Genomic DNA, 15,483 nt, shown 5'->3' on the forward strand with positions numbered 1-15,483 from the left:
TCCAAGGGGTTATGCAGTTTTAGGGTGGCGCTACTGTTCCAAGACAGTTGTTAGAGTAGGTAGGTAGGTAGAATTCTATCCACCTATTTACGATACATAAGTATTACTACACATTTTCTTTATTATGTGATTACGTCTGAGTATAGCTGCGAATAAAAGTGATAGCACACATAATAGGGTTGTTGCCTGCAAGTCACATTCCATAGGTACTGGCACTAATAATTTTGCTTGCAATTTCACGATTGTTGAATATTGAACACGTGTTCAACTGATATAAATAAGAGTTCAAAATGTATATTTAGACGCTCTCTTGGGTCAGCTTTACCATTTTGTGCCGGTTGCTGTTTTTTTATTAAAATATTCTATTCAACCAAACGGTGGCAAACAGAAAAATTAAATTATTATTCAAATTAAATTATAAGATTTTTATTTATTTTTATTTACAGCATTATCAATTAAACTATTCAGGAACACTGCCTTATCAGCTGTTGATCTTAACTTGGAATATTGACTCCAGGGTACCTGAAATTAGTAGGACTTATATTAAAACCAAAGTGTTTTTTATATATAACTATTACATAGGTAATATAGGGACAGAAATCTATGCGAGTGAAGCTGTGCGCATCAGCTTGTGAAATATAAGAAACATGGGTGGAACAAATGAATTCTGATTTATTTATATAGAAACTAAATTAAAAATACTCACTAGTACTCCATGATAGCCCAATGCTTCAAGCTCTCTAACTTTACTAGTAAAGAATCCAGTTGCATTGTCTGTACCATGTATTAATGCATTTCTACCTGCTATTACCAACACTACCCAAGTATTGTCATCAGGACGTTTTCTTATTAAACCAAAGTCTGATGATTTAAAAACATCTTTGACGGGAACAGGAGCACCACTATGGTCTGTACAAATTATTATATCTGAAAGGATTTAAAGTAGATTTAGTAATTAAGCAATGCTTGCATACAATAACTAGAAAGTTGTATCAGCACTAGCAACATACTGATAGTTTACTGTCACTGACTGTTATGACTTATGGCAACACTAATTGAGTCCAAACCAGGCTCATATAAAACTACTGAAACTAGACAAAATACTCACCTCCTCTTTGATAGTGGGGCAAGATATGGTCACCAGCAACATAATCATCACCCCCACGAGTTTCCTTCATCACCTTCGCTATATCCAAAAACATTTGTTCAGTTATATTGTACTGTTTCACATAATCTTCCCTTGGCACATAATCTGTATACTTTTTGGCTAAAATTTTCTTCACTTTATCATCAAGAAGATTGATGTTGGCATCACTAAGAAAGATTTCAGTCACATTGTTCAATGTTAAAATTTCTCTCCCATAGTTAAAGCAGTACTTTCCATAAGTCTGTTCTCTAAATTCTGGACTAAGAACCTTACTTATCAAGTCCACTGGGTAAATGCCTAAAAGAGTTAGGTATGCTATACAGCATGCAAATGATCTGCCATGTTTGCTGATCTCTATTGCTCTTTCGGGCTTTCTTAATTCATCTATTACTTTGGTGAAGAAACATTCTTCTGTGTCAGGTCTTAATCCAAATGTGCCATAAGTTAAAACTAATCTTTCAAGATCTTTTACCCTTGTCTGGGATATGGATTTTATAACCTTTGAAGCAATATTATTTAAACATTGTTTATGTAAATTTAAAGTAGAAGTTCCAACTAGAGCCATATGTACATTACACATCACTGATAACCGTGGAACTTCATGCTGCAAAGCTTCCAATAGCCTGTTTATTCTATCATCAAGCACTGACTTTGTGGAGTAACGAATTAGTTTCAATAAAGCTGCTAAAGATACTTCATGAATCGTTTTTGAATTTTCTATAACTGTGTCAATCATTTTCTGCACTAACTCTGGATCTCTTATTGGCGTTTTGCTTTTAAAATATCCCATAGACATTATAGACAATTCATCAATAGTAAATTGTGAATATTTCTTGTTTATCTCAACTTCCAAATTGTGCATGTCAAATGGTGATTTTCTCCATATTCCAATAAAGAATAATGTGGGCACAAGCTGAGCTGGTGTTAAATTCTTAGCTTTAGAAGCAAGTTTTTGTAAAGCTTTTATACAATAGTCGCTATATTTCATTACATTTATCATGTAAAATAGTGATAAGAAAGTTAGTAGCTCATCATATGACCAATTCTTTAACCGATTTAAGCACTCATCATCCAATGCTGCCCACACTTCAATAATATTTCGGGTCCTGATAGACGGTGTTTCTGGCCACTTGTTTAGAGTGTAGAACAATGTTTTTAACTCTTCATCAGTTCCAAGTTTAATACAGTCAGTGAGACTGTCTATGTATGTATCAAATATCTGGTTAGAAATACACAATTTGTGTTCTGAACAATATAAAGCAAATTTATGAAAATAATCAAATATTTCTGAATGAGATTTCTTAGACCAGTTAGACTTAAGAGCTTCTTGAAATTCTTGTTCACTTATACAATTTCGAGAGATATCACTTTTCAAGCTAATGGTGTAGCCTTTATTCTCTAATATACTATATGCATAATTATTTTCATGTTCCATAAACATTCTTAGGCATAAATTCGCGCTACAATGAATTTGTCTGGAAACATTTTGTAAACTGTTTAGTGCCAGTATGTTAGTTCGGTATTTAGGCACAGCGAAATTTCTTACAATTCTTGCTAAGAAAGACATTTTGAATAAAGTAAAACTTCTATTTTCACACACTGTAGTCAATAATTTAAATGTTTTGATAAAGTTTTATCTTAGAAAACATTTTACTCAACATTGACAGAAATCACGATCACATTGGAATGACAGTGACAATGACATTCTTATTTTATAGGTTATGTTTTAAACTTTTTTTATGAAACATCAAAATTGGGAACCACATTATTTGAGATATTGTCCATATTATTCTAATTTTAATTTAATATTAATCTTTATTTTCTTTATTAAGTTCTTAAGATGTTTTTTATTTATTTTATATTTTTATTGCAATTATTTGAATTATTAATACTTACATAAATAAAACAATAATTTAAAAATAATGTTTTTGTTTGTGATCGAAAAAAGAAACATCTTCTGTCATAAAAACTTTTAATAAATTAAAGTAAAAACTTATAAAAACATAGTAAATTACTGTGTAAATAAATATTTAATAATTATTTTCTTTAATAACATCTAACGAACTGTCTCCACATTGAACCCAATGCTCAGATTGTTCCCAACAACCAAAATACCGCGGTTTTAGATATAAAAGTTTTATCTCCTCTGCCCGACCTAGTCCTGCAACTGGTACAGGTCGAATTTTGTCTTCAGCTTCTCTCTGTGATCCTAAGTACAAGTACTTGTCGGTCCATGTTGCCCATTTTTCCTGCATAAAAAGTATAATTGTTTATTATGAGGGTGTCCATACTTATCTTTCAAATATTTAGGAATCTGTTCAAAATTACAAATATTTCTATATTTGAATTCCTACATGACATGACATGCCAGGTTTAAGCATAGAAAGTAGAGGTGTTGGAAATGCTATATAAGTCTATCAAGTCTATGCAGATAAAATTGATCAGTAATACGAAGGTCGAATTGATTGCTGACTTGCCTACCTATGCTTCTACCTACTGCTCCTACTATCTGCCTATGAAGTTAAGTATGAATTACAAACAGGTTGTTACAAACAGGATTATTATTTAAGGAAAAGCCCACCCTTCTGCTTACATTGATGAATTTATGCATTGTCTCGTTACAATAATGAAGTAATTATAAAGCTAAGTACCCACCTTTTCTGTATGCTTTATAAATCGTAACTCGATACATTCTGGAACCCGCTTTTCGACTACATCTTCATTACAATTCTTAATGCTTGAAATTACTACAAAGGGCCATTTTTTATAGGAACTATTTAGTTCTTTTATATTGAGACGCCAAAGACTCCAAAATATCTGCGAAAAAGAATTTCTGCCTGCAGTAGTAGACTGCAGTGTTGCTGGTACTTACGAGTCGTGAATTTTATTCTAAGGGCCTTTCTTAGTGAATTGCTGCTTATCCGTATTTCTTATGAAATCATTTTTACTCTCCTGAATCAAACTACCCAACACATCTAATAGGTATCTGCTATCTACCAAGTTGTCGTTTTCCTGAATGTTTGAAGTAGCACTAAACACAATCACTTTATTTTTGAACTAGGAATCTCTATTATTCGAGTACATTTCGTTATCTGGTGGAAATAAAGTTTACAGACAGCACACTGCACATAAGTTAAGTATTTTGACTTACGTTTCTTTTCGGCATTTCTATCAATTCAAAATACCGGACACCATCATTGATGAACGTAGCTTTTACTATTTGCTTTTTTGTTTTTTTAAACACTGATAACTTGATCGACTCCCATGGATACATGGAAAGGATTTCTATGACGCTTGAGGCTCGGCAGAGTGGAGAACCTCCGCGCGAAGTCGTTTGTTTCCCCATAATATCATGTTCATACGCAATTATGAATGCTCTTGAAGTTAAACCTTAAAATTCACAAAATTAGATGCTGAACTATCTACCAAGTGAATGGGTGCTTTTCCACCAGAGATGTGCTATGTAGCTATGCTACGAAGATGTAATAGCTAAGCTGTGCGCACCTGTTGCTGTTGAGTATACGGTGTATTGATAGTAGGGAAGCCATCCGTAGAACACATCCATAGCACGCATCCGTAGCACGCATTCATAGCACGCATCCAAAGCATGCATCCATAGCACGCATCTTTCCGTATAAAAAACATAGCTTAGCTGAGTCCGTTTCCACCAGTGCTATGCTAAGTCTACCCATGAATATGATTGGTGGTAGCCAAACGTATCCCCAGCAACGTAGCATAGCACATGTCTCAAGTGGAAAAGCACCCTAAGAATTATAGTGAACTTAATGGGGATTAAGTGGGGCATCTTTTCTGAGATAGGTATTTATATAAAATCAAGTAATCAAATTAGAAGTAGGTAGGTTAAGTAGGAAATGTGTTCATTAACTTACCGAGCTGCACTAAACGCAATATATCTTTGCCATCTCTAGTTGTTTCCCTAAAGGGACTCTCAACTAAAATTGTATCGTTGAATTCTCTATATTCACTAGAAAGCAATTTTTTTATCGTTCCAAACAGCATGATGAAACGTATTTCGTTGATACCTATTTATTTATAGTCAATGAAGTTTTGATTCATAAACTTAAAATAATATTTACAAAATAGTCATTGTTCTACAGTTAAGAGACATTGTAAATCTGAAAGCTTTTGACAATGTCGAATGACTATGGTTGAATATATTATTTAATGGCTTTGTTACCAATTTCAATCTAAGAATGTAAGCAAGAAGTTTGCTTTTAAATCTTTACTATACAATGTGATAGAGGTGGGACTTCTAACCCGTTAAGGTTTAGTACTACATCTAATTTTATCATTACATCTAATTTAATATAAACTTTGGTATTTCTCTATCAGTAGGTTAGGTACCCACTTTACACGTCAACTACCTTGTAACTCCTCTGTTATTGCACGTGCCACCAAGCTATCGTTTTAATTTAGTTTGCTTTTATGCCATTTAAAAACTAAAAGTAGATACACGATGACTATATCTACATCCAAGTTCTAAAGGAATATTTTTTATGATAAACAATGATGTTTAAAAAACAGTGTGGATCCTCTTTTTGCTAAATCGCAGACATAGCATCGTAAAATATTTGAGATCTGTAATACTCGTATTGAGATTAATCACTGTGTATGTGATTAAATAAGTTAATTATGCATAGTACCTATACAGATGATTAAGGATGTACGTCCGTTCGTTTAGCATAAAGTACAAGGACGAACAGAACACGTACACTGGCGATTGATTACAGTTTACCAACACACTGTCATTAAAAGTCCTGCGAGTTCTTCCAACATTATCAAATTGGGGGGCTCAATAAATAAATCAATGAAATAGATTTTTATACCAGCATTTATTATGACTTAGGCATTCCACAGATATACATAATCGATTTAACCCATAATTACACATGGTTTCGGGACTAAAGACATTATTTATCTAATATATCGACACAATTTCTTTATACCTATTATAAAATAACACATACTTAATAGTAGTTACATGGTCCTTATACATTTCAAACGTGGCACTACACTAAACACTTACATTTTCAAAATCATAAATTAATTACTAAACTAACTTTGGTCGACTATTTAAATTCTAACCAAATGTCCTACATTTCACTAGATGTCTAAAATTAAAACCGTTATACATTTTATTTTAAAGAAACTAGGTTGAATCCTCATCGGCTGGCATCGGCCTGGAAGAAAATAAAAGAAATTAAGACACTTGAAAAAATCGTCTGGATAAAAGTGAGCGGATAGATAGAACACAACAAGAAGACACGTAAACAACCATCACCTAAAAAGACTGTTAGTTTAAAACGTGTGACCATGCATCTACAACATCAATATTGCATTATGGTGCGCTTTTAATAACTTTCGTCTAAACAAATTAATTAAACAGTCTCACTGCACTGCTTCCTAAGATTTAAGCTTTGTAATGGAGACTTTCGGTATTGATATACAAGGCGGTAATGGCAATATATTATGTCCATATCTAGCATGAAATATTTTATCTACGGAACAACCACAATCTTCGATATTCCCTGGATCCTGAAAAATAATGTTCATATTCATATTGCCAGTATGAGTAAAGTTACTAGCTCTGCCATCTCTCTGTACCTTTAGTACGAGTTTGCTTTACATTGAACGAAAACGAAACGAGAGCGCGTTCGGATCTCTAATTGGCCGACGCGAATGAATCAACCAATCAGAGCGCTGTACTTTCGATTTTGTAAAACTTAAAGCAAACTCATAATAAGGTTACTGTTATCATCTGTCTGTTTTAGGAACCCAAGGATTTTTTAAGAATAAAATAATATATATCTACCTACAAATATTGATTGTAATCCGGACTGAAAGACCGACAATTTCAACAAGCCTTTGTAAAACTAATCAATAATGATGTGAACTAACATTGTCTCACAAAATAAAATCATCGTATGAGAACAAACGATCGAAGTTGTTATTGTTATCAAAATCAACGACGGGATGAATTACAAAACACGCTATTGCTTCGAGAACAACCGCCAAAACAAACTCGCACACCTATAGTGAGAATGGGCTGTAAGAAGTAGTCTCCAATGTGAAAAAGAAAAAACACCATGGGGCTTCTTTAAACAAAATGAAGTTGCCATCAGAATATACCTAATCTCATTGTACATAATGTACAGGTACAGATTATGGTAACTGACTAATCAATGAATGTAGCTAAGCAAAATATTAATAACGATTAAGATTGCATCATCCTACACATTTGAGCATTGATTGGATCTATAATTTTATAGCATAGAATTAAAACATGTGAAATTTACATAACCATTTCACTTTCATTTTTATGATTATAATTGTAATATAAATATAGCCTGATAATCTGAATGATATAACAGTACTTACCAGTGCTTCAGTCTTCTTACGTAAATTCGATCTAGATAGCGTCATAGCCAGTTCTGATTGTAGCCTATTGGATATAGAGGTTTCTTCGTCTCCGTTGTGAAGCCCATCTGTCTTATCTACCCCATTAAGGAAGTCAAGTTTTGTAGGTTCCCGTCTAGTTGCACCCCCATATGCATATTCCCCGATAGTCACGGACACAGGACGAGCGTGCTTCTTCATCGTAGCTGTGCCATTCGGAGCTTTAACAAAATAGTTTGACGGTGGCTTAGGCAGTACATTCGAAGGATTCTTTAACTTATAAGATTCTAGTGACTCCATATCAGCCTTTTCGTCTTTCATACTTTTTATTTGTGGCGCTGGAGGCTCTGTTTTCTTATTGTAATCAGGAGTGGGAGTTCTGGTGAGGGTGCCATTTTTTCTAAAATTTGGATTCGATAGAAGTTCAGAAGTTATGGTTTTGGGAATGGGTTTTTGGTTCTCTATAACCTTGTGGTTTCCATTTGTTCCGTTTTGGTGACCATTCATTCCATTTTGATGACCATTCGTACCGTTTGTGGTCGGCATCTGGAAGTAAATGAAAGATATTATAAGACAAATGTTTATTAATGAAAGCCACATACGAGTCATCTTCATTGAATTGTTCTTGTTCGTTATTGCCAAATCAAGAGCATTCAATGTCAAAATCCCTCACAAAAACCAAAAACATATTATTTCATGCCCGTCCTACATGCTATAACATTATCCGCAAGTAAGCAACATAAATAATACATCATAACATCATTATGGAGACGACCTCAACCTCAAATGAAGTCTCCGACAGTTAGCATCTAATGACGTGCAAAACTGGTTTAGATAGCAACAACAACATAACATAATAACATTACAAAGAGCAAGAGCAACATGATTCTCTACATAAATTAATTATTTATCCATCATTGAAATCACTGGTTTCATTTGCTGTAATGCGATATTTATTGGGCCAGTCATTAAGCCGAGGAAGAGAAGGATAGATACATTTTTCACCACCGCTCTTGACAGAAACCGGGCACCTGCCTTCTCTGAAGAACCTAAACCAACTGCAATTTCCAACCAGTCAGCCAAGCTTGAACATTATGAGGTAGGTCTATACCTACGGCTATGGCTAAACATATATTTAATTATTGCAAAATTAATTACCTACAGACTGTACGAATCAAGCCTGATGCGTTGTTATACTGTACTGATGTCATGATGTATTTTAGCTGAGTATTCGTTGTATAAATCGATAAAATAGAATAAAAACATTATATTTTTGTCTTGTATTGATTTGTTTTATTATTTCTTCATCCAACAGTAGTCTTTGTTTTACGCAAAAACGATGACATCTTGATTGACACAATGATTTTAGAATCAGAGCTAAAGAAATCTTGTATAATTAGACAGAACTCATCGAACAGATTGATAACAATCAGATTTGGATATTTAACTAAAATTATTCCTAATTTAACCTAGTCTACGCAAACGAGATACGATTTTCCGCTAAAGACGAAAATGAATTTAGAATTATAAGAGAGAACTTGACTTAACTGCATGACGTGATATCTTTAGTATTCTTCGTTAATCATCATTATACTATACTAGTTTATAAGTAATCTACCTGAATTTACAAAAGTACTCCATTAAAAGTCCCCCATCTGCGTAAGGTCATGTTTTAAAGGTAAATTAGGTAGACATTTTACTCACAGGTGGTGGAGGTGGAGGATTGTCCGTAGCTTCCTTCTTTGAGGGTGCATGGTTTACATGGTTGTTACTGGTCACCTCTGGTGCTGGCTCTGCCTTCCTCAAAGGCAGTGTCTGCTGACGATCCTGTAGGCAAAAATATGAAGATTTATTTTAGTATTAAGGTTTAATTTGATCATCAATGTTAATATTGTTTTACTTAAATACTCAAAGAGTTTTTAGTGCACGAAAGTTATAATATTAACTTGGTAGTTTGTATAGTAGCTTTGTTACAAGCTTTTTGTAAAAAAATACGCTAAATTGTCAAAAATTAAGTCATTTATTCTGTAGAAGGAACCTTCATTTTTATTTAATACTGGCTGTTAGTTAAACAAGAGAGAAATAACGATTGATTGTATTACACTGTACCTATAGCTAAGTATTCTAAGCACGTGTATAATGTTTACCTGCAAAGGAAGTAGGTATTGGAATTAGAGGCTGAACAGCAAAAAAAAGGAACTGACGATCATCTATGAACGCGAACAAAACTGAAGGCTATGTTTTAGGCTATTACATTACAAACGCATTATGACTACAATACATGATAAGCTCCACACACACACATACATAGTGGTTATATTTGCCAACAGCCTGTGTTACATAAACACCGTTTGTATGCGCACACGCCAGTTCCACGGATTTAATTGTCTTTCTACGCTTAGGTTCATTACAGAGGAATTTACAAGGCAAACTTCTGGTATCATCTTGTGGTACACGATTACTTAATTGGTGCATCGTATATTAATGTAGAGTGATGTAATACATAAAATAAACCTCGTATATTTTGATGTCATACCAATATTGAGAATAGTACTCGATTATTTCTAGGGAACCTACTAAGGGTCCGTTCACACAGACTGGCTCGGAGAGGAGAGCAAATTTTTATCACGTTGAAAACAGAGTTTTAAGTATTTGTATTAAGGTTTATTTTTTAATGTGCACTGTTTTTGTCGTAAAAATGCTTGACGGTGCTTGGTGAAAAATAAAAGGAGTTGACCGGCTCCGATCGCGTGCTCTTTCTTGCTCGCGCAGCCGATCGGTTCCGACAGATTGCATTGAAATTAAGAGCAGAAAAGATGAAAAGAATAAACAAATTACTTAGGACATGTTACGCTGATCTCATACCTTATTGAGATTTTAAGAACAAGCGAGATGACGACAGATGATGATAAATATTCTGTTTTGTTTTTCCATGCGCACATTTTTTGCGTCTACCACCTACGAGTACGACAATTGTTCATGAAGACTTCAACGTGCCAAATATCACTTGGCTTTTCCCCAAATTCTGTTGCCAGTAGCACTCAAGTAATTTGCGATTAATCAAATCAAATGAACGATAACGATTTTGACCTAGCATTAAAGTTGTCGGTGCATCAATACAACACAATAACAATATTTTAATCAATATCAATATCTATGATAAATGAATCATTAAGTCGGCACTCCCAATCGTAAGTATTAAGTGGCGTTAATCATAATTATCAATATAGTACTCACAGATTTATAGAACTAACGTTATTGTTATTTTAGTCATTAAACAAAAATTTGTGTAATTTTCATTTAATTTAATTATCCTATATGTTGTAACAATTAACCAATCTCAATTGTACCATGATTTTGTTTATAGTAGTCTCAACATTTGTGTATGTTTCAGTATTCTTTAATCTTGGAATAAGCAATTTCATTATTATATTCTCAAACATCTGATTACGTCCTACAATTTAGTAAATGATGCATTACGTCGAAAGGTTGGCCTGGTGATCTGTGATACAGGGTTTACCTACAGCAGACACCAGTTTCAAGTTCATTGTATAATTGTTTGCTGTGTATTGTTAACTGATGATGCGAGAAATTAATGAATAAGTATTTATTATTGTTATTACAGATAAGACTCTGAATAAAAACTTAGTTACAGTTATATTATTCACGCAAGTCATTGATGAGGTGATCTAATACCCAAAGGCATCCTTATAAATCTAGATATTGATAATACTTAAACGCTTACGAATCAAACAATTAGATTAATAAAATGCCTACATGAGTACTTTCTGAATAACAAATTCTTGAGTCATAACTAGGTCCTAAGTCCGGTTGAAACAAGCCCTGAATAAGTACTGGGTAAAATGACCATAATAATAGCTCCGGCGGCATAGAAATCGAACAGCTCTAGAGAGTCTGCTCTCGAAAGCTGTATCATTTATGTCTCATTTACACAAGACAAGTCTACTTGTAGTAAATGAGCCTAGCAACCCAACACGGCCCTATCAAAGAAAATTCACAGAAAACAAAGCAATACACTTTGTCAGCCGATAACGCGGTAATCCGATAACCAAATCTAATTAGGAACCGGAAGGTTTTTCCTTAATTTAAAGGAAAATTGATTTAATTAATACGTGCACCAAATTTTAGGAGGAAAACGATTTCACAAGACTTTCTCGTATTTGACATCGGTAGGCCGTGACCGTCTACTGCTGGACTATGGCCTGTGCTATGGCGCTATGAGCCTCTTCTTCTATATAAGAGCGTCGGCCAGTCTTCAAGTATAGCAGAAGTTTTAGGCTTTGTGTATAGTAAGTGTTGTTTGTGTAAACACAAACAAATGTGATGTAACTATGATCTAACAAATGTTTAAACAAAACAAATCTTGTAAACATTGTTTTAATCTGGCAATGTAAATAATGTTTACAAGTTACATGTAGGTAAAATGGATTAAATACGGTAGCATATCGAAATTTATACTTATAATATAATAACAGAGATGTATATTAAATGATTATTATGATTGTACATAAAAAAGTGCATGTATCTAAATATCAATGAATGTGTCGCAGATAATAAACTTATTTTCCATGTTCTCTACAAGCAATACTTTATTAACTACATGCATTTTATTTTTTCGTAGTAAATCCTTCACTTAAATTGCAAAGCAGCCTCGTCCAAACACCGATGAGATCACCTAATGATAAATATATGGAATTATCTACAATGCTATGGAATTACCGAACTCTACTCATTCCGTATATTTCAACCTTCCTCAATAAAATATCCAAGTTATTTTTTACGCATCCTTTGTGCAATTAGATGCCAATTAGAGTATAAAACTAATGGACAATTCGAGGAAACTTGCCTTTATTTTTATGTTTGTTCTTCATTATATGAAATCATTTTTCCTCCTGAGAAATATCTAGTCGCTTGTCTCTATATCTGTGACTATTTACTCTTTTAAAATTGCAAGATTCACGTGACAAGCCAGTTGTTCGACATGATTATTGATGTATGTATTTACGAATTCTTTATGTAGATCAGATATATCTTTTGTTTGTTCAATCATGAGGTAAGTACATGAGTGAAATTAGTGGAAGAGATATTATCATCGACAATGAAAACGTTGCGTTATCGATATCCTGCAATCAGTCAAATTGTGGATAATCAGATAAGTGGTAAAAACACTGAGTGCCTCACTACACCGCTACACCGGTCGATATACAATATACATGTTATGTTATGTTGTGAAGTGCGTACATACACGAGTTTTTCTCACTTTGTTGATATTTTTGACGATCGTGACGTCAAAGAGTAGGTACATTATTACAGAAAAAACTAAATACAGGTACATCAGACGGGCCAATTAATGAATTCAAGTTCATCTAACACACTAATGTTTGTATATTATTTACGCTTGTAAAATAAATAGCAATGGTCGTCAATTTTAAAACAATTTATCGATTATTTACTGGTACTAAATCATTAAAATCGTTGCCCAAGCTTCAACTCGGTAGGCAAGTAGGCATGTACCTATATACTTATTTTGTTTCGCTCCAATAATAATAAGAACATTTTATACATAGTCGACTTACTTCATAGCACTGTATGATAACCAAAGGCTTCGATTTACTTGTATTCTTCATGTTTTCAGTTACGATTTACAGAAACACAAGTCTTTACACAAATCACCACATCACTTATACAAATGATCACTTGAGACTAATACAGAAATCCATTTTACAAAAATTATAATTAGTATTCGAACGTAGTATGGAAATCACGAAAATAATAGTTAAGAGCGCGCCAAGGTCGCATATATTTTCCCCGAAGCGTGGAAAATCGTAGGAAAATTATGAGCGAGCCGGTGTCGAGATACGTGTAGTGCGGCCGCGGCGGAGTGCAGCGAGACTGTGCGGCCGACCGGACCGAGCGCTCCGAGCAGCAATCACACGGCCAGCGATGCCGCGTGCCCTCGTCCACCGCTTACTCACTGCCGTTATCAGTGCAAAGCAAAATCTAGCGAAACATTGGCCGGACCGGACGCTGCACGCGCTGCCGTGCCCACGACCGACCATAAAAACTCCATATCAACCAGCAACAACACGAGCGATTTGTCTACTTTATAATAAGTGCAGAAACAATTTTGCCTCGTTCTTCGACGCAACCATTAGACCAAATCAGCAAGGTAAACGATGGCTGAGCCGAGACTAATTTGAATACTTATTCAGTCGCTATTAAAATTTTTGTTTTGTTACGTAGTCTTCGTTTTGTTTAATGATCTTCACAATGATTCTGGACGACCGTTAGTTATTGATTTAACTATAATATCCGTGCCCATTGCGTGCAAATTGACATCCATCAAACTAAGAATAGAACTTTTATGGGAAAGTCTCGAAAAACAGTGATGATTTTAATCACAGCCGCACTAAACTATTGTCCGTGTAATTAGATAATCACGAAGTATCTCTAGATCACCCGAGTCTCACAACAAAAGCTATTGTAGTGGTATCAAGATCGAAAGGTAACGTGACTAAAACTAACTGCGAGCCATCGACGTTATCCAGCCTGCTATAAACAAACTTAGTTATTTATTAGTAACTTAATTGAATAACGGTACTAGAACGCGGAGCTTGAGCATTAATTACTCTATTTTTAAACTAAATAACTATTTCGATAAATATCTGACTCGGAATGGAATGGAGCACGATCATAACAAAACGAACCTTGCGGGCGATAATTGAAAATTGTCGTTTTCTATGCCCTCAATACAGAGAACGCATTTTGGAGTAATAAAACTAGTGATGGTGGTGATTTTTTTGGCGAAGGCATAACCTGGTTAGAGAGCTAAATGGTTTTACCCACAGAATCAGAATTCAAGTGTAGGAGAGCCATGCTTCGGCGCGAATGGGCTGGCTCGACCGGAGTGATACCACGGCCTCACAGAAAACCGACGTGAAACAACACTTGCGTTGTGTTTCGTTGTATGAGTGAGGTTACCGGAGGCCCAATTCTCCCCTTCCCAATCCCCGATTCCCCAACAACCCTTAAATTAAATTCCTAACCCCCGAAAGGCCGGCAACGCACTTGTAACGCCTCTGGTGTTCCATAAAACGCTTACCCAAGCCGATATTTATTTTTTTGATCAAAAAAATCAGATTGACGTTATCGTGTACAGTTTGCAAATACATTACGTTATGTAATCATGCATAAATGATTCGTGTCGAAGTGACCCAATTAATTTCGTGAGGCAATTGTCTTGAAACTTATTGTTACATAAACAAGATCACTTTACAATGAATAAGTTGCACGAGTAATATAGTGAGAAAACTTCTATTATAAAAGGCAAAATATGCCTTAATTAAGAATAAGAATTTAAACTACGCTTTTAAGTTAATTAGGTGTAAGTTTATTTTATATCTTCCTGGGATTTAATGAGGCAGTGAAGCGTGAATGACGGATAGGTAGTCAGGGTTAGCCTGCAGAAATAGACATTTATGCGGGCTAAATGCCTGAATATATGGTGTTTTTAAATACCTCTGAGCCAAAAGATAATAAATTTGAATTGACAAGGATTACGGAATTACAAGCTCGGTAATCCGATATCTATTATAAAATAAAGTATAGAGGAAAGATTTGATCATTTTCGTTTATTTGTTTGTTTCTTTGCATTGAATAGCCTGCGAAACTACTGGACCGATTTGGAAAATTCTTTCACCATTGAAAAGCTTACTCTGTAGTAAGTAACATAGGCACTTTTTATCCCAATTTTTACTTAAGATTAAGATAAAGACTTAATCAAAAGAAATCCTTCGAATTCCACACAGACAAAGCCAAAGGAGAAAGCTAGTGCAAGAATAAAGTGCATTTGAATAGCAATTGCTGTGCAAAAATAATCATAAAATCAACACACGTAA

At 34.4% G+C, this 15,483-nt stretch overlaps 3 protein-coding genes across 4 annotated transcripts in view; all 3 read right to left on the bottom strand.

Annotated features, from left to right (window-relative positions):
- Positions 1-420: 420 nt before the first annotated feature.
- Positions 421-2,834, bottom strand: LOC118263674 (FAST kinase domain-containing protein 5, mitochondrial). Its single transcript, XM_035575790.2, has 3 exons — positions 1,109-2,834; positions 707-927; positions 421-522 (listed from the first exon to the last, which is right to left on the bottom strand). The coding sequence occupies exons 1-3, from the start codon at positions 2,712-2,714 to the stop codon at positions 427-429; spliced, it is 1,923 nt and encodes a 640-aa protein (XP_035431683.2). The 5' UTR covers positions 2,715-2,834; the 3' UTR covers positions 421-426.
- Positions 2,835-3,102: 268 nt separating this feature from the next.
- On the bottom strand, positions 3,103-5,292 carry LOC118263626 (uncharacterized). Of its 2 annotated transcripts, XM_035575723.2 has the most exons (5): positions 5,038-5,185; positions 4,652-4,773; positions 4,299-4,537; positions 3,803-3,964; positions 3,103-3,396 (listed from the first exon to the last, which is right to left on the bottom strand). In XM_035575723.2, the coding sequence occupies exons 2-5, from the start codon at positions 4,758-4,760 to the stop codon at positions 3,178-3,180; spliced, it is 729 nt and encodes a 242-aa protein (XP_035431616.2). In that variant the 5' UTR covers positions 4,761-4,773; positions 5,038-5,185; the 3' UTR covers positions 3,103-3,177. The 2 variants fall into 2 exon arrangements, with proteins under 2 accessions (XP_035431616.2, XP_035431615.2); XM_035575722.2 differs by lacking the exon at positions 4,652-4,773 and having other exon boundaries at positions 5,038-5,292.
- Positions 5,293-5,981: 689 nt separating this feature from the next.
- Positions 5,982-15,483, bottom strand: part of LOC118263452 (uncharacterized) — a 33,686-nt gene continuing 24,184 nt past the window's right edge. The window contains exons 10-12 of the mRNA XM_035575461.2: positions 9,269-9,391; positions 7,547-8,110; positions 5,982-6,348 (exon numbers count right to left, since the gene is read on the bottom strand). Of these exons, the coding sequence (XP_035431354.2) occupies positions 6,331-6,348; positions 7,547-8,110; positions 9,269-9,391 (705 nt within the window). The 3' untranslated portion in view covers positions 5,982-6,330. The remainder of the gene's footprint in view (positions 6,349-7,546; positions 8,111-9,268; positions 9,392-15,483) is intronic.

Source organism: Spodoptera frugiperda, chromosome 27 (genome assembly GCF_023101765.2).
Source record: "Spodoptera frugiperda isolate SF20-4 chromosome 27, AGI-APGP_CSIRO_Sfru_2.0, whole genome shotgun sequence".
Taxonomy (NCBI): domain Eukaryota; kingdom Metazoa; phylum Arthropoda; class Insecta; order Lepidoptera; family Noctuidae; genus Spodoptera; species Spodoptera frugiperda.